The sequence below is a fragment of the Panulirus ornatus genome, chromosome 1 (assembly GCF_036320965.1).
Source record: "Panulirus ornatus isolate Po-2019 chromosome 1, ASM3632096v1, whole genome shotgun sequence".
Taxonomy (NCBI): domain Eukaryota; kingdom Metazoa; phylum Arthropoda; class Malacostraca; order Decapoda; family Palinuridae; genus Panulirus; species Panulirus ornatus.
In genome coordinates, this window is record NC_092224.1 from 19,198,380 (window position 1) to 19,225,617 (window position 27,238).

Sequence of the window (27,238 nt, forward strand, 5' to 3'; positions counted from 1 at the left end):
AAGCAAATGATAGGATGCAACCATAATTCCTTATTTTTGACTTTATAGAGTACTTGTTATAAATGAACATAAACACAAAAAAATTAAAATTCTCTTATGATCTCAGAGGTTTTTCCATTTATGAGAAAGGAAGAGAGTCTGGTTGGCAAATGCATGGTATGGTTCTCCTGGAGCTGGTCACATCCATATCCTCTTGTACCATCCGTACCTACATTCACTCCACTTTCATTAGCCATGGTCAGCCCACCAGAAGCATCTAATGCAGTCGGCCCACCAGTAGTACCTGCATGTGGCATGCCAGCAGCAGTTGGTTTGCCATCAGCACCTAGATGTGGCACACCAGCAGCAACCCTACTTGCCCCACCTAGCAGTTAATAATCCATTAGTCATGCCCAAATGGGGCTACCAGATGGAGGACCACTTACACATGCACAGCTCAGGACACCATAGAAGCATTGACTGTTTACATTCTCCTTGATAATCAGCTTAATATCTTAAAAAAATCCAACTTTATCTTTACTTATGGCATGTTTCAATAAGGGTAACTGACTGTTCTTCAAGGCCTGTGATTCTGAACACAGGTGTCCATTAATGTAAACTCCACTGCCTCATAAATACCTCACATTCCTCATCTCTGCTTAGAGGTCACAGAATCATTCACTGCAAACAAAACTGGGCTGAGAAGCTGTCCCGCATGGTGCATGCAGTACAGAGCCACATCAGGCAGCTTCAGCTTATCATTCAGCAAGGAGGACATCAACAGAACACTATCAGCGTCCACAACCTCCCATAGATCACTCCTCTACACCCCTGAATTTTTTTATGGCAACTGTAGTCTTGTTGGTAGCTGCAGTGTTTCTCCAGCTTGTTGATTCGAAACCTGGCTGCTTTGAGCTAGTACGATGAGAGGGACTGAAGTGTTTTAGCTCTTTATGAAACGAAGCTCAAGGGGAAGAGGGAAGAATAGTTTGGGACCATCATAAGGGTTCAACCAGGGGTTAAGTGTGAGGGCAAGACCTAAGGAATAAATAGGGCATTTGCTGAAAGAGGAGTTATGAGTCTGTGAAAGAGTGTAAGGAAGTGATTCCCAGACTCATGTGGGCAAAAATAAAAGTGGATTACATGAGGTAAGTAATTTTTTATATTTATACATCTGGAAAAGAAAGGGTTAGAGAAAAGAAGAGATGAGTGTTTTAGGAGTTGAGTGAGTGTGTGAGGAATTTTGATGCAAGGAATCAAGTAACAGTGATCGGTGATTTGAATGTGAGAGTGGGTAACATGTTAGTTCAGGGTATAGTTGGGGGCATGGGGTATCCAGTGACATGAATGAAAATTGTGGAGTTGTGTGCAGAAAATGTACAGGTGACTGGGAATACTTGGTATAAAAGGAGGGCCATGCACAAGTAAATGTGGCTGAGTAGGGCATTGTTGGATTATGTAAAAATTGATAGGCATGTAACAGAGAGACTCATGAATGTGAATGTGCAGAGAAGGGAAGCTGGTGAGATGTCTGATTATTACCTTGTGGAGGAGAGGGTGAATTTTTTTTTAGGCTTTTGGAAAAGAGGAAATATGGGTGAGAAGAGGGTAGTGAAAGTGAGTGAGTGTTGGGAAGAGGATTATGTGAAGATATGCAACAAAGAGATCAGTAGTAGAATGGCTAAAGGCAAGAGTATATGAAGCTAGGTATTGGAAAAGTGCCTCTTACATGTGTGAGGGAAGTGTGTGTAGCTTGTGGGAGGTGGGCAAGTAAGAAAGGGAAGTGATTGGTGGGATCTCTCTATCTATATATATCTGACACCTATTCCCTACGGAAACTCCCATCAGATGGGTGGCCATGGGAAAAGCCTCTTATCCCTGACCTTACATGTCTCCCTCACATACACCATTCCACACATTCTTTTACCATTTCTCTTCCTCAAATACTCTTCCTCTCTTTTTCCCCATCTCACAGGTGTTCTTCCTTTCATCCCAAACCCTTTAACTGTACTCTCTTACACTCCTTGTAAACTCATCTTGCATTCTTTCCACATGCATTACATTTCACCTACTTTACTACTCAACAATTAATTCCATTTGCATTCTGTGCCCTACTACATCTCATTTCTTTCTTCATTCCATCTATTCACCACATGTTTCTTTCAAATAGCTAAATTTCCACAGCCTGGGTTCTTGACCTCTTTGACTCATTCCATGTCCATATTTTGACTACAAAGGTCAGGGCTTGGAGGACTATGCTGTCCGTTAGTCCTTTTTTCACTTCCATATACATATCTACCCTTCATTATTCAGTTAAGGGGCCCAACAATTCTTCCTTGTACTGCTCTCTCCCTTACCTCTCCTTGCATATCACCTAACTTACCCAAGATAACTCCTAAATACTTAAATTCTCTCACCTTTTCCAGTCTTTCTTTCCGCACATCTTTAAAACAGTTTAATACACTTTTTCTTTCATTCTACAGGGTTTTACAAAATTATAGTTTCACTCAGTTGCCTTTCAGACACCATTACTTTACTTGTAATAGCGTTTACCTTCAATCACCTATGCCTACACACATCACAGAGGACAGTTATAACCTTCTGCAGCTCCCTTACGCTCTCAGCAGACAGTACAGTATAACCTGCAAACAAGCCTGTCATTATCCATCATACCTCTCCGTCACACTCCATCTCTGCACCCTCTTTCCCAGGTTTTGCTGTCAACCCTCTTATCACTCTATCCATATATATGTTAAAAAGCAACAGTGTCATCACACAGCCCTGCCTCACACCCATATGCCAGTTCCAATTGGAGTCTCAATCACTAAAGAACTCTAATGCTGCTTCTTAGCCTTTAATGCCTCACCCTTAACAGGCCACTAGCAAAGGGCAAGTGTTTGTAGAGGTTCTTATGTAATGTTCCTAGTGACGTCTGTCTAATGCTCCTACCTATTACTACTACCTAATATTTCTACCTAATACTTCTGCCTAAATGTTCCTACCTACTTCTGTCTAATGTTCCTACCATTTTGCCAAAAGGCTGGGCTAGCGCTTAGTGCTCACTGTAGGAAAATATAGTTATGAAGAATGAGCTACATGGGTTAAGTGTTGTCAAGTGTTCCATATGACATGGAGAGATTGTGAACAGAATGCCAGTAGTCCATATGTTAGTCAGGCAGAAATAAAAGACAGCTACCTGGATCAGAGGAGTGTAACTTAACCACTAAAGGTATTGGTTTGTGAACTTGCAAGTTGTATAGGATAGCAGTGGAAATGCTAGCAGTAATCACAGAGCATCAGGTTGGGGGACAATGTGGTTTCATGAATAATAGTGGGTATGTGAATCCAGGTATCTACTTTGAGTGTGAGAGATGAATACTTAAAAAAAAAGAAAATAGAAGGATTTGTACAGAATAATTAAAGACAGGATCAGAAAGGGGACTAGGGAACTTTTCAAACCTTCAAGTCCTGGAGCGTTTGTGTCCTCAATGGGCAATTTGTTAATGGAACTCAAATCTCGCAAATTATGCCAATTTTAGGTGGAATTAGTGACACAGACACTCAGCATACGTTATTGTTCCATTGTCTTCCCAAAACAGAAAACCAGCTCATCGCCCAATCCTCTAAAATCTGCATTAACAGGTTTGGGGAAGGAACTACAAGCTATATTGGTGTCCGGTGCTGGACACGTATGTGTCCATGGATGAATGTGATAAGCTTTACATAGCTGTCTGCAAGGATACTATAAAGTGTAAGTCAAACAAGCCATGTTATTTCATATCCTCTTATCACGTCGTATACAACATTTATTTACAGCATGAAATACTTCTATAATCCCCAAGATCAAGAACATTTTGCTGTTACAGTGCCAAGATCCCAAGACTGCACTTAAATCCCAGGATTTTTTTGAGGAATGCTATGGAATGGTAGCACTGGTACGTGCATCCAACTTGCACGTGATTTTGTAACCACCAATTTGTTCTCTTCGAGGAAGGAGTTTCGTACATTTGGGGTGCCATCTAAATTTTATTATCACAACTTTTAAAACTTTTGTATGCTGTCTGCATATCATATTTCCTCATTTATTTTATTTCATTCATGCATTATTATTACGCTGTGAAAAAAGCATCTATTTTTTCTCCCAAAAAAGTCTCTAGCTCAGTATCATATTACCTCTGGTTGTGTGTTTTCCTTACATTGTTCAAGCAACTGTTCACAAACTTATTACAAACTTGTTTGAAAATATGAAAGGTTTTGACCAGGCCAGCCCTTACCTTTCTCTTTTTCTTATGTAGCAGACAGATTAATGAGGCTGATGTTTGCCCGTAACTCAGCTCTTTTAACTCAGACACCAACGTACGTGCCCTCCTGTGGAAGTCCTCTTTTTGTTCTCTCTTGTTTAAGTATTGTGATCAAAGCTGCGAACCATAGCATAGTTTTGGCCTAATGTAGGATATGAACAGCTTGCTTTATTTTTCCTTATTTATATACTTGAATGTTATTGTCCACCTAAAGTGGGACTCCGGCAAAAAGTTAGGGACGATTTGGACAAGTCCTTTCATACATAATTCTGAAGCTTATATTATGCTATACAATAATTGTATTAATGCACTTTCTCTTTGTTCCATCTTCATTGCATTCACTTGGGCTGAATTTCATCACCCATATATCAGATCAATTTTAGAGTTTGTTTAGGTCACCTTTTAAGCTTGAGCCATCCACTTTTGGTGAGTGTGTGTGTGTGTGTGTGTGTCATTAGGGTAGAAGACAGCTATTCCAGTTGAGAGTATTTCTTTATCATATAAAAACATACCCAAAATACTTCTGTATTCAGCTGAAATGGCAGAGAAGAGTGTTAGAAGTGTGAACTGCTGAGATTAGAATTCTTTCTTCATGCAGCATATGCTTGATTTCCAAGGTGATAACAGTTTTGTGTATCCAGGCTGCTCCATCCACTCTGTTTTGGCTTCAGCCTGAAAAGAAAATAGCTGCAGTGCATCCCATTGTTCCAAAATTCTGGATATGACACCACCTCGACAGCCAGCAATTTTGTGATAATTTCAACATGTCGTGTTTGGGAGCCTAAACTGTGTTCTGAATATTATCACACTGATGACTTTTACTGCTACGTTCAAAGTCATAAACACATCTTTAAGAAAGAGGACACCTTAGAACTAAAACAGATGGAATATCATTCTTTAGGTGTGCTTGAAAACCTTTACTTGCCCTTAACATTGTCAAACAGGTATCACTAGCAAATCTAATTATATTTTCAAGGTGTATTTCTTTACTCTTTAGCAACTCTTTCGCGATGTGATTAGTCTTGTTCTTGCTTCCTCGACTTCAGCCACATCTAATAGTGATCTTACACCATACACTTCCTTTCATCATAATACCATACCATCACTGCAAGTGCTTGGGACACAATCTGATACATCAGTAGTATCATCAATAATTCATGTGCAAATGTTATTTATTGACTGTTTCTCTTCCAAAGCAGTACCATAGTGTAATAAATATGATCCCTTGACCCCTCTTCATTTTCAAATTATATTTGATTTCATTATCAGAAATTTTCTTCATGGTTTCCAGAGGCAATTAGGGTGTTGTGTGAACGATGAAACTGAGTAAAGTGTGTTGTGATGTAAATTAATTAAGTTACCTGACATTGTGTTGATAGTGAACATCCTGGATGTAGGGAATTTGTGACCTTTTGGAAATATTGTATTTAATGTGTGTAAATAAGGTTTCATATAGTTTTTAAAGGAAATTGACCAAAGTGTTTATTGTTTTGTATGTAGCAGAGATCATTTTTTTTTTTTTGCCGCTGTCTCCCGCGTTAGCAAGGTAGGATAGGGGAGAAAGAGTACTTCCCACGCATTCCTCACGTGTCGTAGAAGGCGACTAAAGGGGACGGGAGCGGGGGGGGGCTAGAAACCCTCCCCTCGTGTTTTGACTTTCTAAAAGGGGAAACAGAAGAAGGAGGCAGAGATCATACTTGTAATATTTCTTTTGTAAATATGTAAGTAGATTTCTGTAGCATTTCAGTTACCTATGCAGGAATCCATTTGTGCTTTAGATTTTCTCTGTTAGAGGTGGGGCGAGCCCTGTGTACTCTGCTTCTGGTTATTTTTGTTTGAGGGCAGTTGCGCCTAATTACATCTTTCAGAGTTCTTTCCGAGTCCAGTCGCCTGATTTATTTGTTCTACAACCGAGAGTTCACTCATGATGAACTTCCTGTAAAGGTTTGGGTTGTTTTTCAACTTGTTCACGATGCCCTTTTCAAAACCTCTTTACTTCTCCCTCCTTACCTCACAGTACTCATTCCTCGCTCCCTTGTATCTTTCTAATACTGGCTGGCTTCAGTGTCCTTTGTACCTCGTCTACAGTACAAGCCTTTGTTCTCTTGTTTATATATTGAAGAATGTATGTGAGAAATACTTAGAAAAGCAAATGGATTTGTATGTAGCATTTCTGGATCTGGAGAAGGCATATGATAAAGTTGATAGAGATGCTCTGTGGAAGGTATTAAGAATATATGGTGTGGGAGGCAAGTTGTTAGAAGCAGTGAAAAGTTTTTATCAAGGATGTAAGGCATGTGTACATGTAGAAAGAGAGGAAAGTGATTGGTTCTCAGTGAATGTTGGTTTGCGGCAGGGGTGTGTGACATCTCCATGGTTGTTTAATTTGTTTATGGATGGGGTTGTTAGGGAGTTGAATGCAAGAGATTTGGAAAGAGGGGCAATTATGCAGTCAGTTGTGGATGAAAGATCTTGGGAAGTGAGTCAGTTGTTGTTCGCTGATGATACAGCGCTGGTGGCTGATTCATGTGAGAAACTGCAGAAGCTGGTGACCGAGTTTGGTAAAGTGTGTAAAAGAAGAAAGCTGAGAGTAAATGTTAATAAGAGCATGGTTATTAGTTACAGTAGGGTTGAGGGACAAGTCAATTGGGAGGTAAGTTTGAATGGAGAAAAACTGGAGGAAGTGAATTGTTTTAGATATCTGGGAGTGGATTTGGCAGCGGATGGAACCACGGAAACTGAAGTGAATCATAGGGTGGGGGAGGGAGCGAAAGTTCTGGGAGAGTTGAAGAATGTGTGGAAGTCAAGAACATTATCTTGGAAAGCAGAAATGGGTATGTTTGAAGGAATAGTGGTTCCAACAATGTTATATGGTTGTGAGGCGTGGGCTATAGATAGAGTTGTGCGCAGGAGGGTGGATGTGCTGGAAATGAGATGTTTGAGGACAATATGTGGTGTAAGGTAGTTTGATCGAGTAATAATAGGGTAAGAGAGATGTGTTGTAATAAAAAGTGTGGTTGAGAGAGCAGAAGAGGGTGTTTTGAATTGGTTTGGTCACATAGAGAGAATGAGGAAAGATTGAGCAAGAGGGTATATGTGTCAGAGATGGAAGGAACGAGGAGAAGTGGGAGACCAAATCAGAGGTGGAAAGATGGAGTGAAAAAGATTTTGAGTGATTGGGGCCTGAACATGCAGGAGGGTGAAAGGCGTGCAAGGAATAGAGTGAATTGGAACGATGTGGTATATCGGGGTCGACGTGCTGGCAGTGGATTGAACCAGGGCATGTGAAGCGTCTGGGGTAAACCATGGAAAGTTCTGTGGGGCCTGGATATGGAAAGGGAACTGTGGTTTCGGTGCATTATACATGACAGCCAGAGACTAAGTGTGAACGAATGTCGCCTTTGTTGTCTTTTCTAGCGCTATCTCGCGCACATGCGGAGGGGAGGGGGGGGGGTTATTTCATGTGTGGCGGGGTGGCGATAGGAATGAATAAAGGCAGACAGTATGAATTATGTACATGTGTATGTATGTATATGTCTGTGTATGTATATGTATGTATACTTTGAGATGTATAGGTACGTATATTTGTATGTGTGGACGTGTATGTATATACATGTGTATGTGGGTGGGTTGGGCCATTCTTTCGTCTGTTTCCTTGCGCTACCTCACTAATGCGGGAGACAGCGACAAAGTAAAATAAATAATATATATATATATATATATATATATATATATATATATATATATATATATATATATATATATATATATATATATATATATATATATATATATATATATATATATATTACTCCTCTCTCCATTTCATGTACATGTGTATGTATGTATATGTCTGTGTATGTATATGTATGTATACTTTGAGATGTATAGGTACGTATATTTGTATGTTTGGACGTGTATGTATATACATGTGTATGTGGGTGGGTTGGGCCATTCTTTCGTCTGTTTCCTTGCGCTACCTCACTAATGCGGGAGACAGCGACAAAGTAAAATAAATAATATATATATATATATATATATATATATATATATATATTTTTTTTTTTTTTTTTTTTCATACTATTCGCTATTTCCCGCGATAGCGAGGTAGCGTTAAGAACAGAGGACTGGGCCTTTGAGGGAATATCCTCACCTGGACCTCTTCTCTGTTCCTTCTTTTGGAAAAAAAAAAAAAAAAAAAAAAAAAAAAAATCAAGTGCTACCGTTATCACGATTCCCATTAGGAGTTTCATATATGATGTTTTATTTTCATATTGTGTTATGTAAAGACGTTATGCAGAAACGGTGTTTCGCAGTGCCTAGGTTCGAATGTTACATGACCAATGATACAGAAAGTCCTCCTTTACATATTCAAGAAACCTTTATTACCATGTCTTCCTGTCTCCGCGAGCATTTAAGATTTCCTAATCAATTTCCCTGTAATTGAAGTTTCCCATAATCCATAATTTACCATCTTCACGAAAGGAATGCTTCGCCTACTCCCTCACCGTCCTGATTTATCCTTTCTCATTAATGAGACGCAATTGCTGAATTTGGGTTGCATCAGTTCTTTGGAAGAAAGTATACTACAAGACTACTGCAATCTCTATATACTGATTCAAGTTGCCATTTATTTATGTATCCTGAAAGTTAGTGTTATCCTATATTAAGAGGATCAATCCCCATCTTTTACCTTCTCTGTACTCTTTTGTTATGTACCTGTCTGGGCAGACTGTGTTAGTTAGACCTAAGTTCTTTTGAGTTTAGTTTCAACTTTCAACCACGCCATCGATATCGAAGTTATTATCTCTGACACAATTTTTTAGTTCAATTATCTTATCATTTGCTACTAGTCCATCGGCATTAGCATAAAGACCCTTCAGTTTATGGTACATCTGTTATACATCTGATTTTCCTCTCCCTGGCCTCATCGATTTCTGACGACCCAGTTTAATGTAACTCTTTTCTTTCCTTTCGTCTCTTGTTACTCTTGACATATACTCATTTGAAAACCCTCCCATCTGGCAATTTTGTATGTCTGTTTCAGCACCTGTTTACTACAAACTTCCATGTTAAATGATACCTTAGTAGCTTTACGCCCTTTTAATGTCAATATTGTACTAGGGTATCTCCCAGATTACTCTCTAGACTTTCTCATTCCGAGGAGAACTGGACATTAATGTTTCAAACATCAAACCACCTCGTTGAAACAAGAAAAAGCAGTTTTCATACCATTATATATATATATATATATATATATATATATATATATATATATATATATATATATATATATATATATATATATTTCGGAATACACTTCCATGATTAGTTAGTTGGCAATTCCAATTCAAATGACTGAGTGTAGTTACGGCAGCACATTTTGGCAATTCCAATTCCAATGACTTCAGAGTGTGATTACGGCAGCACATTTGAAGAGGTGGTATGTAACACTGACACTAATGTAAGGGCGAATACAACTATATTTATGAATGTATAAGATTCTTTGTTGATTATATCTCTGCATTAGCTACTGTTAACCATTATGAAAGAATTTTCACATCTGAAAAATAGATATATTGTAAGTTCTTCAGGTTGGTGGTCTTGTGTTGGTATTTTCTTGTTTCAAGGTAACTTTTTAATATTGGAAATGCTTTGAATAATCTCTATATGTACAATAGTAACGTTATTGGTATATGAAAATTTCATTTTATGATAAAAATGATGATTGCTATTCTTGGGTTCCGTTTTGTCTTCGCTGGGTCACAGATGGTGGCTGGTAAGGGTGGTCGCTGGTCCATCATGGGTGTCATTTCAAGTGTTCACGTGTGGAAAAAGGAATGTTAAAACGAATTATGCTCACAATGAGTTCACATTCCATTTGGATTGTTGAATTGTAGAGGAGTCGTATTTGGATTTTATATCTAGCTGAAGATGAGGTGTGTCATACACTGTTACTCGATCAAGGCATAGATAGTGGGATGTGTGTTAAGGGTAGATGTTGGCTCGCATTGATAACAAAGATGATCTTGCACTTAACTAATGAGAAAGGCCGGAAGTTAGCGGTAAAATTGTACTGTATTGATACTTCAGGTACAATTCAGAGGTTTGTAAGTAAGAAATTTCAATTGATGTACACTTAACTAAAGGTGTTGCGTGAAGCAAGATTTTACAATACGGACTCACGTCTTCATGATGGAACTTGAAATTCACACCACAGGATTGTGCACAATGTGGAATTTAACGAAATTCACACTACAGGATTCTGTATAATGTATAAGATTCATTTAGAGTGTAGGATTTTAAATGTAGCACCTCCAACTGCGTCAGTTAAAAGTTCTAAAGTAGGCAAGGAATTTGTAGTTGAAAATTGTGTGGTAAAACACGAAAAAGTAAAAGTTGAGAGTGTATATAATACAGTAGTAACACCACTCCAATTCATACGAATAGTAAGCTAACAGTTGGGATACCATTGATGTTCCAACATCATCTATTATCCTAGTACTGTGAGCACATTAGAAAACATCATCCTGTAGAGCTGAAAAAACATTCACTTGACTCTTGTTTGGATTCTCTTTTTTGTTATATTTCACTTGATTGCCATTTCCCACTTCAGCGAGGTAGCACCAGAAAACAGACAAAAATGACCCATCCACTCATGTACACTAATATATACTTAAACACACATACATATACATAACAACATATACACAAGTACATACATTACATACACATACACAGACATATATACACATGTACATATTCATACGTGCTTTCCTTCATCCATTTCTGGTGACACCTCGCCCCACAGGAAACAGCATCGCCACCCCTTGTCAGTGAGGTAGTGCCTGGAAAACACAAAACAAAGGCCACATTTATTCACACTCAGTCTTTAGCTGTTTTGTATAATGCACCAAAACCACAGCTCCCTGTCCACATCCATGCCCCACAGACCTTTCCATGGTTTACCCCAGACATTTCACATGCCCTGGTTCAGCCCATTGGCCTTGTCAACCCCGATATACCACATTGTTCCGATTCTCTCTATTCCTCGTACACCTTTCACCATCCTGTATGTTTAGGCTCCGATCACTCAGAATCTTTTTCACTCCATCTTTCCACCTCCAGTTTGGTCTGCCTCTCCTCGTTCCTTCCACCTCTGACACATATACCCTCTTTTTCAACCCTTCCCCCCCCTCTCATTTTCTCCATATGTCCAAACTATTTGAACCATTTGATCTGCTCTCTCAGCCACACTCTTCATATTACCACACATCTCCCTTACCCTTTTATTACTTGCTTGATCAAAGCACCTCGCACAACATATTGCCTTCAAACATTTCATTTCCTACACATCCACCCTGCTCCATATAACCCTATCTACAGTCCATGTCTCGCAACCATATGATATTGTTGGAACTGCTGTTCCTTCAGGCATGCCCAATTTTGCTCTCCGAGATAATGTTCATTGTCTGTTCATTGTCAAGGTATTTGGTCATTAATCAGATGAACAGTTCATTATCACTGATTAAGGCATAAGAGTTACTTTTGAAATTAGACTTATTCACTTAAATGCATTGTCACAATCTTATTTATGGGTCCTTGTATTCAACAGACATTTTTGATAAGTTAAAGAAGGGACTTAGAATTTTGTGAATGTTAATGTACTGTTTACTGTAATGAAAGGGTTTGTTTGATATTACACTAAGAGTGAATATCCATTTTTTACATGCATGTATCTTTGTGGCATGATGGAGAAGCTTCCACAACAATGCAATTACTTTTCCCATGGCGCTGCCCGTATTCGGGAGATAAAATCTATCATTACAAAGCTAAGTATGTAGGAGTTGTGAGGTCTGTTGTTCTTGAAATGATTATTGCCATTCTATTCAGATAGTTTCTAGTAAAGGGCTAATTAGATGATTTTGTATTATTTTTTTTTTGTAATGCCATTGTCAAAACCATCAACTGAAACTGTAATGTGCAGGAGTAATTGTTTTTAATTCATCAGTTGACTTAATGCTTAACATTCTTCTCTTCGTCATTGCTTTCCCCAGAAGTTGAGTGACTGTTGTGGAAGACAAGAATATTTTATGTTTGCACCTGTCCCTGCAATAACGTTATACTCTCCTCTTCTCTTGTTTTTTTTTTTTATTTCCTTCTATGCACCCCTCCATTCACTGTATTCCTATCACTTGTATAAGATATGCATTTTGTTTTAGATAACTGTGAACATAGAGGTCGAGCCTTCCAAAATCTGCCTAGACACATACAAAGGTGAGCTGTTTCATCAAATCCCAAGCTCTTTTCAAGATGTCTTCAGGAAGACATAAGAAGGAAGTAAGATTTTACTGGCCATTATTTTGCATGAGAACTGCATATTTCCACAAACATGGATATTGAACAAGTTTTGGAAACATAGAGCAGGTAAATTTACAGATTGGATTATTTGATACATAAGTGAAGTAGTCTCAATTTGTTTTCTTTTTTGCTGGATTATGCTTTTTGAGCTGAGACAGACTCAAGGATCCTTGAATTACTTCAGTTATCATATGTAAAAAAATGTTGACCTTGGCAAAAAGATACAGGTTTAGCTGATAAGGTGGTCACACAGTAGCACAATTCACTTTCATGATCTATTCATAATCTGACACCTACAAAATTATGCCTTTTATTTCACAGTAGTGTGGCAGTGCACTATACCAACGCACTATTCCACTGTCTTTTACTGTACAGTGGTTTGCTCTTATGGTTTCCATGAAAAAATACATTTGATTGTGTTAGGCACGGAAAATAGAACTCAAAGATTTGAAAAACCTTTCATGACAATAGTGGGTGATTGCTTGCCAGAGTGATCATTCACTAGTGGTAGCATCTAAGGCAGGCATTCTTACTCATTTGGACATGCAATGGAAATACATTCCACATTCTCTGAGAAAAGAAAGAAAAACTCCCCATGCCATCTCAGCTAACATGAAAAACAAATCTTCCTTATACCCAGGGATATCTATAAACAGTGGCCTCTATTAGGGCAGTCAGTTGCCTGTACCATCTCAGCTAACATGAAAAATCTTTCTTCTTTATCCCCAGGGATATCTATAAGTAACAATATCCATCAGATTATGAAATATAACTTGTGTTATGCTCTTAATTTCCATAAAGGGTGGTGCCAATGTGAAACCTACCCATTGTCCCAGAAGAAAATATCATTGACGACCATGCAACCTGTTGGCTGAGTACAACTGATGTCAGAAGGAATTTATATGGCTTGAGACACATATATGGCATGCTAAACGCTCCCATATGAAAAGGCAGTGGGGCTATGCACTCCCAGACACTCCAACATTCAGAGGTTACAGAGCAACTCTTAAGATCAGCTACAAAGTCCTGCTTAATTCAGGTAAGAAATGATTACTGCACATTTTGTAGTAGATGGTATATGTAGAGATGGGTATCTCCAGTTAGGTATTATTGGTTTTGGAAGCTATGTTAAATTCTACTGGTATATAGTTTTAGCCCTTATGCTGTAGCTACAGGAGAACTTGGTTATTACTGTATGTGCAAAAGGCATGAGAAGAATAAGACTCATAAAGATTTATGACATACGTCTGAAGTTAAAGATATGCATGTAGACATGAGAAAATAGTCACTGCCATTGGATTTAGGGTCATCAGTATCATTCTTAGAATTAGACTCAGTGTGCTAAATTATCGCCAAGTTCATCATCATCTAAAGCAGTGATCAGACATGTACACATTTAGTAGGGCATTTTAATGGGATTGAACAAATGTGATGTGTTATCTCATAAATATCTTGAAAGCTAACACACATTTCTGTGACAGCACTTGCAACACATTGCATCACTTGAACAAAAGAATCAGACATTTATCATATGTACAAAGGGGCATTTATTGAGACAGTGGTGGTTCACATACAACTGATGGTTACAAGTGTGAACTTATGAAATATTTTAAGATACACCAATGAACACTTTATAAACACTTCACAGGCAGAGTTAAAGACAAATATTACCATACAATGGGGAGTGGGAGTGTGTTAGAGACTAGAAAATTTTTAAGAGTCCATTTCACTGCACCTTCCTGCATGGTTGGTGGGAGGTAATTGATGAACTTATTGCATACACCCTGTAGGGTTGCTATATATCTCGATAGTGTTGGATTACCATGAGAAAGTAGGCTTTAAGGAATGAATTGTTAAAATTTCACAAGTTAATGGGAATTCCTTGATTAGAAGTGATTTTTTTTTCCATTTGAGCAATTTAACTGTCACATCAGGTGCCAGTTGGATAAGACAAGATATTGACAGGACATTTGCATCATGGTCTGTAAGGATGTTAGGGATCACATGGTTTGTTATATAAAGTTACTTTATCATCAATAACTATAGCATTATTATGGATGAAAAGTATGCTTCGAGTATTTTATCTTATCAAGTTCAGTCGAGTTCCAGAATGCCTTGAAGCACCTCAGGTCCGTACCTGTGTTGATTTTAGGTTCTGAAAAGTGCTCCGACCTAATCGAGTATTTTATCTCAACAACTTCGTTCGACTCCCAAGACATCCTCCAGCACCACAGGTCCGTCCGTACCTATGTCAGTTTTAAGTTCAGTAAAGCGCTCTGACTCATTCGAGTATTTTATCTCAACAACTTCTTTCAACTCCTAGAACACCCTCATGCACCACAGGTCCGTATCTGTGTCGATTTCATGTTTGAAAAGACCCTCCGAGCTAGTCAAGTATTTTATCGCAACAACTTCGTTCGACTCCCAAGATGCCCTCCAGCACCATAGGTCTGTACCTGTGTCGATTTTTGGTATAGAAAAGCGCATCGACTCATTCTAGCATTTTATCTCAACAACTTCATTCGACTCCCAGAACGCCCTCCAGCACCACAGGTCCGTACCTGTGTCGATTTTAGGTTTAGAAAAGCGCTCCAACTCATTTGAGTATTTTATCTCATCAAGTTCGTTCAAGTTGCAGAACGTCTTGAAGAACCACAGGTCCGTACCTGTGTTGATTTTAGTTTCAGAAAAGCGCTCCGACCTAATCAAGTATTTTATCTCAACTTTTTTCGACTCCCAGGATGGCCTTAAGCACCACAGGTCCGTACGTGTGTCAATTTTAGGTACAGAAAAGTGCCCCGATTCACTTGAGTATTTTATCTCCGCAACTTCGTTCGACTCTCAGAATGCTCTCCAGCACCACAGATCTGTTCGTACCTATGTCGATTTTAGGTTCAGAAAAGCCCTCCGACCTAATCAGGTATTTTATCTAAAGAAGTTTCAACTCCCAAGATGCCCTCCAGCACCACAGATCCGTACCTGTGTTGATTTTAAGTTCAGAAAAGTGCCCCGACCTAATCAAGTATTTTATCTCAACTTTTTTTTACTCCCAGGATGGCCTTAAGCACCACAGGTGCTTAAGGCCTGTGTCGATTTTAGGTACAGAAAAGCTCTCTGATTCAATCGAGTATTTTATCTCAACAACTTCATTCAACTCCCAGAATGCCTTGAATCAACACAAGTCCGTACCTGTGTCGATTTTAGGTTCAGAAAAGCGCCCCGACTCATTGAGGTATTTTATCTCAGCAACTTCGTTCGACTCCCAGAACGCCCTCCAGCACCACAGGTCCGTACCTGTGTCGATTTTAGGTTCAGAAAAGCACTCTGACTCATTCGAGTATTTTATCTCAACAACTTCGTTCGACTCCCAGAATGCCCTCCAGCACCACAGGTCCGTACCTGTGGTGATTTTAGGTTGAGAAAAATGCTCCGACCTAATCAAGTATTTTATCTCAACTTTTGTCTACTCCCAGGATGCCCTTAAGCACCACAGGTCCATTACCTGTGTCAATTTTAGGTACAGAAAAGCACTTCGATTCAATCTAGTATTTTATCTCAACTTCATTCGACTCCCAGAATGCCTTGAAGCAACACAGGTCCGTACCTGTTTTGATTTTAGGTTCAGAAAAGCGGCCTGACTCATTGAGGTATTTCATATCAGCAACTTCGTTCGACTCCCAAAACGAACTCCAGCACCACACGTCCGTACCTGTGTCGATTTTAGGTTCAGAAAAGCATTCTGACTCATTCGAGTATTATATCTCAACAACTTCGTTCGACTCCCAGAATGCCCTCCAGCACCACAGGTCCGTACCTGTGTCGATTTTAGGTTCAGAAAAGCACTCGTGACTCATTCGAGTATTATATCTCAACAACTTCGTTTGACTCCCAGAATGCTCTCCAGCACCACAGGTCCGTACCTGTGGCGATTTTAGGTTCAGAAAAGTGCTCCAACTCATTTGAGTATTTTATCAGGTTCCATTTTAGGTTCAGAAAAGCGCCCTGATTCATTGAGGTACTTTATATCAGCAACTTCGTTCGACTCCCAGAACGCTCTCCAGCACCACAGGTGCTGTGTTGATTTTATATACAGAAAAGCACTGCGATTGAATCGAGTATTTTATCTCAACAACTTCATTTGGCTCCCAGAATGCCTTGAAGCAACACAGGTCCGTATCTGTGTCGATTTTAGGTTCAGAAAAGTGCCCCGACTCATTGAGGTATTTTATAACAGCAACATCGTTCGACTCCCAGAACGCCCTCCAGCACCACAGGTCCGTACCTGTGTCGATTTTAGGTTCAGAAAAGCACTGTGACTCATTCGAGTATTTTATCTCAACTTCGTTCGAGTGCCAGAATGCATTGAAGTACCACAGGTCCGTACCTGTGTCGATTTTAGGTTCAGAAAAGCACTCTCACTCATTCGAGTATTTTATCTCAACTTCGTTCGACTCCCTGAAAGCCCTCCAACACCACAGGTCCGTACCTGTGTCAATTTTAGGTTGAGAAAAGCACTCCGACCTAATCAAGTATTATATCTCAGCAAATTTTTTTGCCTCCCAGGATTGCCTTAAGCACCACAGGTCCGTACCTGTGGCGAATTCAGGTTCAGAAAAGCACTCCAACTTATTTGAGTATTTTATCTTATCAGGTTCGTTCGAGTGCCAGAATCCATTAAAGTACCACAGGTCCGTACCTGTGTTGAGTTTAGGTTGTGAAAAGCGCTCCGACCTAATCAAGTATTTTATCTCAGCAACTTTCTTCACCTCCCAGGATGGCCTTAAGCACCATAGGTCTGTACCTGTGTCTATTTTAGGTTCAGAAAAGCGATCCTATTCAATCGAGTATTTTATCTCAACTTCATTTGACTCCCAGAAGTCCTTGAAGCACCACAGGTCCATACCTGTTTCGATTCTAGTTTCAGAAAAGCGCTCCGACTCATTGAGGTATTTTATATCAGCATCTTTGTTTGACTCCCATAACGCCCTCCAGCACCACAGGTCCGTACCTGTTGCGATTTCAGGTTCAGAAAAGCGCTCCAACTCATTTGAGTATTTTATCTTATCAAGTTCGTTCGAGTGCCAGAATGCATTGAAGTACTACAGGTTCGTACCTGTGTTGATTTTAGGTTCAGAAAAGCTCTACGTCCTAATCAAGTATTTTATCTCAGCAACTTTTTTCATCTCCCAGAATGCCCTCCAGCACCACAGGTCCGTACCTGTGTTGATTTTAGGTTCTTAAAAGCGCTCTGACCTAATCAAGTATTTTATCTCGGCAACTTTTTTCACCTCCCAGGATGGCCTTAAGCACCACAGGTCCGTACCTGTGTCGATTTTAGGTTCAGAAAAGCACTCTGACTCGTTCGAGTAATATATCTCAACAACTTCGTTCGACTCCCAGAATGCCCTTCAGCAAAACAGGTACGTACCTGTGTCGATTTTAGGTTCAGAAAAGTAATCTGACTCATTCGAGTAATTGCAACAACTTCGTTCGACTCCCAGAATGCCCTCCAGCACCACAGGTCCGTACCTGTGTCGATTTTAGGTTCAGAAAAGCACTCTGAGGCATTCGAGTATTATATCTCAACAACTTCGTTCGACTTCCAGAGTGCCCTCCAGCATCAGAGGTACGTACCTGTGTCGATTTTAGGTTCAGAAAAGCACTCTGACTCATTCGAGTATGTTATCTCAACAACTTCGTTCGACTCCCAGAGTGCCCTCCAGCACCAGAGGTACGTACCTGTGTCGATTTTAGGTTCAGAAAAGCACTCTGACTCATTCGAGTATGTTATCTCAACAACTTCATTCGACTCCCAGAATGCCCTCCAGCACCACAGGTCCGTACCTGTGTCGATTTTAGGTTCATAAAAGCACTCTGAGATTTGAGTATTTTATCTCAACAAATTCGTTCGACTCCCAGAGTGCCCTCCAACACCACAGGTCCGCACCTGAGTCGATTTTAAGTTCAGAAAAGCTCTCTGAGTCATTCAAGTATTATATCTCAACAACTTCGTTCGACTCCCAGAGTGCCCTCCACCACCACAGGTCCGCACCTGTGTCGATTTTAGGTTCAGAAAAGCACTCCAACTCATTTGAGTATTTTATCTCAACAATTTCGTTCGACTCGCAGGACGTCCTCCAACATCACAGGTCCGTACCTGTGGCGATTTTATGTTCAGAAAAGCACTGCAACTCATTTGAGTATTTTATCTCAACAATTTCGTTCGACTCCCAGAACGCCCTCCTACACCACAGGTCCGTTCATGTGTCGATTTTAGGTTCAGAAAAGCACTCTGACTCATTCGAGTATTTTATCTCAAGAACTTCGTTTGACTCCCAGATTGCCGTTCAGCACCACAGGTCCGTACCTGTGTCGATTTTAGGTTCAGAAAAGCACTCCGAATCATTTGAGTATTTTATCTCAACAATTTCGTTCGACTCCAAGAATGCCCTCCAACACCACAGGTCCGTACCTGTGTCGATTTTAGGTTCAGAAAAGCACTGTGATTCATTCGAGTATTTTATCTCAACTTCGTTCGACTCCCAGAATGCTCTCCAGTACCACAGGTCTGTACCTGTGGCGATTTCAGGCTCAGAAAAGCGCTGCTACTCATTTGAGTATTTTATCTCAACAACTTCGTTCGACTCCCAGAATGCCCTCCAACACCACAGGTCCGTACCTGTGTCGATTTTAGGTTCAGAAAAGCACTCTGACTGATTCGAGTATTTGACTCATTCGAGTATTTTATCTCAACTTCGTTTGACTCCCAGAATGCCCTCTAGCACCACAGGTGTGTCGATTTTAGGTTCAGAAAAGCACTCTGACTCATTTGAGTATTTTATCTCAACAACTTCGTTCGACTCCCAGAATGCCCTCCAACACCACAGGTCGGTACCTGTGTCGATTTTAGGTTCAGAAAAGCACTCCGACTCATTTGAGTATTTTATCTTATCAGGTTTGTTTGAGTGCCAGAATGCATTGAAGTACCACAGGTCCGTACCTGTGTTGATTTTAGGTTCAGAAAAGCACTCTGAGATTCGAGTATTTTATCATAACAACTTTGTTCGACTCCCAGAATGCCCTCCAGCACCACAGGTCCGTACCTATGGCGATTTCAGGTTCAGAAAAGCGCTCTGAGTAATTTGAGTATTTTATCTTATTATGTTCGTTCGAGTGCCAGAATGCATTGAAGTACCACAGGTCTGTACCTGTGTTGATTTTAGGTTCTTAAAAGCGCTCTGACCTAATCAAGTATTTTATCTCGGCAACTTTTTTCACCTCCCAGGATGGCCTTAAGCACCACAGGTCCGTACCTGTGTCGATTTTAGGTTCAGAAAAGCACTCTGACTCGTTCGAGTAATATATCTCAACAACTTCGTTCGACTCCCAGAATGCCCTTCAGCAAAACAGGTATGTACCTGTGTCGATTTTAGGTTCAGAAAAGTAATCTGACTCATTCGAGTAATTGCAACAACTTTCGTTCGACTCCCAGAATGCCCTCCAGCACCACAGGTCCATACCTGTGTCGATTTTAGGTTCAGAAAAGCACTCTGAGGCATTCGAGTATTATATCTCAACAACTTCGTTCGACTTCCAGAGTGCCCTCCAGCACCAGAGGTACGTACCTGTGTCGATTTTAGGTTCAGAAAAGCACTCTGACTCGTTCGAGTAATATATCTCAACAACTTCGTTCGACTCCCAGAATGCCCTTCAGCAAAACAGGTATGTACCTGTGTCGATTTTAGGTTCAGAAAAGTAATCTGACTCATTCGAGTAATTGCAACAACTTCGTTCGACTCCCAGAATGCCCTCCAGCACCACAGGTCCATACCTGTGTCGATTTTAGGTTCAGAAAAGCACTCTGAGGCATTCGAGTATTATATCTCAACAACTTCGTTCGACTTCCAGAGTGCCCTCCAGCACCAGAGGTACGTACCTGTGTCGATTTTAGGTTCAGAAAAGCACTCTGACTCATTCGAGTATGTTATCTCAACAACTTCGTTCGACTCCCAGAGTGCCCTCCAGCACCAGAGGTATGTACCTGTGTCGATTTTAGGTTCAGAAAAGCACTCTGACTCATTCGAGTATGTTATCTCAACAACTTCGTTCGACTACCAGAATGCCCTTCAGCACCACAGGTCCGTACCTGTGGCGATTTTAGGTTCAGAAAAGCACTCTGAGATTTGAGTATTTTATCTCAACAACTTCGTTCGACTCCCAGAACGCCCTCCAACACCACAGGTCTGTACCTGTGTCGATTTTAGGTTTAGAAAAGCACTCTTGACTCATTCAAGTATGTTATCTCAACAACTTCGTTTGACTCCCAGAATGCCCTTCAGCACCACAGGTCTGTACCTGTGTTGATTTTAGGTTCAGAAAAGCACTTCAACTCATTTGAGTATTTTATCTCAACAATTTTTGTTCGACTCCCAGAATGCCCTCCAACACCAGAGGTCCGTAACTGTGTCGATTTTCGGTTCAGAAAAGTGCTCCAACTCGTTTGAGTATTTTATCTTATCATGTTCGTTCGATTGCCAGAATGCATTGAAGTACCACAGGTCTGTACCTGTGTTGATTTTAGGTTCAGAAAAGCACTCTGAGATTCGAGTATTTTATCTCAAATTCGTTCGACTCCCAGAATGCCCTCCAGCACCACAGGTCCGTACCTGTGGCGATTTCAGGTTCAGAAAAGTGCTCCAACTCATTTGAGTATTTTATCTTATCAGGTTCGTTCGAGTGCCAGAATGCATTGAAGTACCACAGGTCCGTACCTGTGTTGATTTTAGGTTCAGAAAAGCACTCTGAGATTCGAGTATTTTATCTCAACAACTTCGTTCGACTCCTAGAATGCCCTCCTGCACCACAGGTCCGTACCTGTGGTGATTTCAGGTTCAGAAAAGCGTTCCAACTCATTTGAGTATTGTATATTATCAGGTTCATTCGAGTGCCAGAATGCATTGAAGTACCACAGGTCCGTACCTGTGTTGATTTTAGGTTCAGAAAAGCGCTCCGACCTAATCAAGTATTTTATCTCAGCAACTTTTTTCGCCTCCCAGGATGGCCTTAAGCACCACAGGTCCGTACCTGTGTCGATTTTAGGTTCAGAAAAGCACTCTGACTCATTCGAGTATTATATCTCAACAACTTCGTTCGACTCCCAGAATGCCCTCCAGCACCACAGGTCCGTACCTGTGTCGATTTTAGGTTCAGAAAAGCACTCTGACTCATTTCGAGTATTTTATCTCAACAATTTCGTTGGACTCCCAGAATGGCCACCAACACCACAGGTCCGTACCTGTGTCGATTTTAGGTTCAGAAAAGCACTCCGACTCATTCGAGTGTTTTATCTCAACAACTTCGTTCGACTCCCAGAATGCCCTCCAGCACCACAGGTCCGTACCTGTGGCGATTTCAGGTTCAGAAAAGCGCTCCAACTCATTTGAGTATTTTATCTTATCGAGTTCGTTCGAGTGCCAGAATGCATTGAAGTACCACAGGTCCGTACCTGTGTCGATTTTAGGTTCAGAAAAGCACTCTGACTCATTCGAGTATTTTATCTCAACAACTTCGTTCGACTCCAGAATGCCCTTCAGCACCACAGGTCCGTACCTGTGGCGATTTTAGGTTCAGAAAAGCACTCCGACCATTTGAGTATTTTATCAACAACTTTCGTTCGACTCCAGAATGCCCTTCAGCACCACAGGTCCGTACCTGTGTCGATTTTAGGTTCAGAAAAGCACTCTGACTCATTCGAGTATTTTATCTCAACAACTTCGTTCGACTCCCAGAATGCCCTTCAGCACCACAGGTCCGTACCTGTGGCGATTTTAGGTTCAGAAAAGCACTCCGACTCATTTGAGTATTTTATCTCAACAACTTTCGTTCGACTCCCAGAATGGCCTCCAGCACCACAGGTCCGTACCTGTGTCGATTTTAGGTTCAGAAAAGCACTCCTGAGTCATTCGAGTATTTTATCTCAACAACTTCGTTCGACTCCCAGAATGCCCTCCAGCACCACAGGTCCGTACCTGTGGCGATTTTAGGTTCAGAAAAGCACTCTGACTCATTCGAGTATTTTATCTCAACAACTTCGTTCAACTCCCAGAATGCCCTCCAGCACCACAGGTCCGTACCTGTGGCGATTTCAGGTTCAGAAAAGCTGCTCCAACTCATTTGAGTATTTTATCTTATCGAGTTCGTTCGAGCGCCAGAATCGCCTCACACCAAGGTCGTACCTGTGTGCGATTTTAGGTTCAGAAAAGCTACTCCGACCTAATTCAAGTATTTTATCTCAACAATTCGTTCGATCCCAGAATGCCCCCAACCCACAGTCCGTACCTGTGTGATTTTAGGTTCAGAAAAGCTCTCCGACTCATTTGAATATTTCATCTCAACTTCGTTCGACTCCCAGAATGCCCTCCAAGCACCACAGGTCTGTACCTGTGTCGATTTTAGGTCAGAAAAGCGCTCCAACTCCTTTGAGTATTTTATCTTATCAGGTTCGTTCGAGTGCCAGAATGCATTGAAGTACCACAGGTCCGTACCTGTTGATTTTAGGTTCAGAAAAGCGCTCCGACCTAATCAAGTATTTTATCTCAGCAACTTTTTTCGTCTCCCAGGATGGCCTTAAGCACCACAGGTCCGTACCTGTGTCGATTTAGGTTACAGAAAAGCTTCAACAACTTCGTTCGACTCCCAGAATGCCCTTCAGCACCACAGGTCCGTACCTGTGTCGATTTTAGGTTCAGAAAAGCACTCTGACTCATTCGAGTATTTTATCTCAACAACTTCGTTCGACTCCCAGAATGCCCTCAGCACCACAGGTCCGTACCTGTGTCGATTTTAGGTTCAGAAAAGCACTCTGACTCATTTGAGTATTTTATCTCAACAACTTCGTTCGACTCCCAGAATGCCTCCAGCACCACAGGTCCGTACCTGTGTCGATTTTAGGTTCAGAAAAGCACTCTGACTCATTCGAGTATTTTATCTCAACAACTTCGTTCGACTCCCAGAACGCCCTCCAGCACCACAGGTCCGTACCTGTGTCGATTTTAGGTTCAGAAAAGCACTCTGACTCATTCGAGTATTTTATCTCAACACTTCGTTCGACTCCCAGAATGCCCTTCAGCACCACAGGTCCGTACCTGTGGCGATTTTAGGTTCAGAAAAGCACTCCGACTCATTTGAGTATTTTATCTCAACAACTTCGTTCGACTCCAGAATGCATTGAAGTACCACAGGTCCGTACCTGTGTTGATTTTCGGTTCAGGAAAGCGCTCCGACCTAATCAAGTATTTTATCTCAACTTTTTTCGACTCCCAGGATGGCCTTAAGCACCACATGTCCATACCTGTGTCAATTTTAGGTACAGAAAAGTGCTCCGATTCAATGAAGCATTTTATCTCAACAACTTCATTCGACTCCCAGAATGCCTTGAAGAAACACAGGTCCGTAACTGTGTCGAGTTTAGGTTCAGAAAAGCGCCCCGACTCATTGAGGTATTTTATATCAGCAACTTCGTTCGACTCCCAGAAAGCACGCCAGCACCACAGGTCCGTACCTGTGTTGATTTTATGTTTAGAAAAGCTCTTCAACTCATTTGAGTATTTTATCTTATCTGGTTTGTTCGAGTGCCAGAATTCATTGAAGTACCACAGGTCCTGTACCTGTGTTGATTTTACGTTCAGAAAAGCTAATCCATTAGTCATGCCGAAATGGGGCTACCAGCAGGAGGACCACTTACAAATGCACAGCTAAGGACACCATAGAAGCATTGACTGTTTACATTCTCCTTGATAATCAGCTTAATATCTTAAAAAAATCCAACTTTACCTTTACTTATGGCATGTTTCACTTAGGGTAACTGACTGTTCTTCGAGGCCTGTGATTCTGAATACTGGTGTCCATTAATGTAAACTCCACTGCCTCATAAATACCTCACATTCCTCATCTCTGCTTTGAGGTCACAGAGTCATTCACTGCAAACAAAACTGGGCTGAGAGGCTGTCCTACATGGTGCATGCAGTACAGGGCCACATCAGGCAGCTGGAGCTTATCATTCAGCAGGGAGGACATCAGCATCCACAATTTTCCATAGATCACTCCTCTACACCATTGAATGTAAATTGTTATGGCAGTTGTAGTCTTGGTAGCAGAAGTATTTCTCCAGCTTGTTGATTCAAAACCTGGCTGCTTTGAGCAAGGACTCACAATGACTTTTATATTTATGCAAGGTCTTTATCTGTCTTAAGTTCTACAACCTCAGCTTGAATTCCACTTGCTGCCATGTCCACTCCCAGATATCTAAGACACTTTTTATATCCCTAGGAATAGGGTAAAGGTGTTACTGGACTATGCCTGCTCGAGGTACCACAGCAAATGAAAAGTTGCTTTTAGCAAGGCGGTATATATAGAACTTCGAACTCAAAAGGAGCTCACATTTTCCTGCTGCTGGAAGTACCATAGCCTTAGGCTGCAGAAGCCTCTGGAAAGAGATCCTGGGTAACAGGACCAAGATATTGGTCCTGTGGTAATTATAAATAAGATATCCTGTGTAACACCATGAATTTGCTTCTGGGGTAATTGTAAATGAATAACTATACCCTGCATATTTATTCTTAAAAGGCAAATAAAAAAGGTGGGAATAGGGGCTGGAAACCCTCCCCTCCTTGCATTTCAACTTTCAAAAAGTTTTGATAGAACAGTGAACCAAGTGAAGAGTGCTCATCCTCCTCAAAGTCTCAGGCTGGAGTGTCTGAATGTGTGTGGATGTAACCAAGTTGAGAAGAAAGGAGAGATAGGTAGTATAAGGAGAGGGACCAAAATGTTGTAGCTCTTTATGAGACGAAGCTCAAGAGGAAGAGGGATGAATAGTTTGCGACCATTATAAGGGTTCAATCAGGGAAGTGGGTTAGTTTATTGTGGGAGTGGGTTAGTTTAGGGTATAGTTGGGGCATGGGGTATCCAGTGACATGAATGAAAATTGTGGGGTTGTGTGCAGAAAATATACAGGTGACTAGGAATGCTTGGTGTGAAAGGAGGGCCATGCACAAGTAATTGTGGCTGAGTAGGGCAGATAGTAAGTGGGCATTATTGGATTATGTAGAAATTGATAGGCATGTAACAGAGAGACTCATGAATGTGAATGTGCAGGGAAGGGAAGCTGGTGCAGGGAAGGGAAGCTGGTGCAGGGAAGGGAAGCTGGTGAGATGTCTGATTATTACTTGGTGGAGGAGAGGGTGAAGTTTTTTGAGGCTTTTGGAAAAGAGGAAATGATATGTGTAAGAAGAGGGTGGTGAGTGTTAGAAAGAGGAGTATGTGAAGTTATGCAACAAAGAGATCAGGATTAGAATAGCTAAAGGCAAGAGTGTATGAAGCTAGGTATTAGAGAAGTGCTCCTTACATGTGTGAGGGAAGTGTGTGTAGCATACGAAAGGTGGGAGGTGGGCAAGTAAGAAAGGGAAGTGATTGGTGGGATCTCTCTATCTATATATATCTGACACCTATTCCCTACAGAAACTCCCATCACATGGGTGGCCAGGGGAAAAGTCTCTTCTTATCCTTGACCTTACATGTCTCCCTCACATACACCATTCCACACATTCTTCTACCATTTCTCTTCCTCTCTATTTCCACATCTCACAGGTGTTCTCCCTTTCGTACCAAACCCTTTAACTGTACTCTCTTACACTCCTTGTAAACTCCCCATCTTGCATTCTTTCCACATGCATTACATTTCACCCACTTTACTACTCAACAATTAATTCCATTTGCATTCTGTGCCATACTACATATCTCATGTCTTTCTTCATTCCATCTATTCATACTACGTGTTTCTCTCAAATAGCTAATTTCCACAGCCTGGGTTCCTGACCTCTTTGACTCTTTCCATGTCCATATTTTGACTGCAAAGGAGGACTATGCTGTCCATTAGTCCTTTTTTCACTTCCATACACATGTCTACCCTTCATTATTCTGTTAAGGCGCTCAACAATTCTTCTCTATACTGCTTTCTCTCCTTTACCTCTCCTTGCATATCACCTAACTTACCCAAGATAACTCCTAAATACTTAAATTCTCTCGCCTCTTCCAGTCTTTCTTTCCCCATATCTATAAAACAGTTTAATACTTTTTCCTTTCATTCTACATGGTTTTGCAAATTCATAGTTTCACTCAGTTGCCTTTCAGACGCCACTACTTTACTTGTAACAGCATTTACCTTCAATCACCTAAGTCTACGCACATCACAGAAGACAATTATAACCTTCTACAGCTCTTTTACACTCTCAGCAGACAGTACAGTATAACCTGCAAACAAGCTTGTCATTAGCCATCATAGCTCTTCGTCACACTCCATCTCTGCACCCTCTTTAAGCCTTGGGATGGGGGAGAAAGAATACTTCGCACATATTCCCTGCGTGTCGTAGAAGGTGACTAAAAGGGGAGGGAGTGGGGGTACTGGAAATCCTCCCCTCTTGTTTTTAATTTTCCAAAAGAGGGAACGGAGAAGGTGGCCAAGTGAGGATTTCCCTCAAAGGCTCAGTCCTCTGTTCTTGACGCTGCCTCGCTGGCGCGGGGGATGGCGAGTGATATGGTAA

At 40.9% G+C, this 27,238-nt stretch overlaps 1 protein-coding gene across 15 annotated transcripts in view; it reads left to right on the top strand.

Moving 5' to 3' along the window:
• The first annotated feature begins 10,031 nt into the window (after positions 1–10,031).
• The window catches only part of Pop1 (POP1 ribonuclease P/MRP subunit), a 139,699-nt gene continuing 122,492 nt past the window's right edge, over positions 10,032–27,238 (top strand). For 4 of the 15 annotated variants that reach the window (XM_071684918.1, XM_071683598.1, XM_071684823.1 and 1 more), the window contains exons 1-3: positions 10,066–10,219; positions 12,503–12,707; positions 13,443–13,680. In XM_071684918.1, coding sequence (XP_071541019.1) covers positions 13,603–13,680 — 78 coding nt within the window. In that variant the 5' untranslated portion in view covers positions 10,066–10,219; positions 12,503–12,707; positions 13,443–13,602. Of the gene's footprint in view, positions 10,220–10,369; positions 10,391–10,446; positions 12,117–12,502; positions 12,708–13,442; positions 13,681–27,238 lie in introns of those variants that run through there. The other 11 variants (XM_071684358.1, XM_071683932.1, XM_071684451.1 and 8 more) reach the window with 9 other exon arrangements.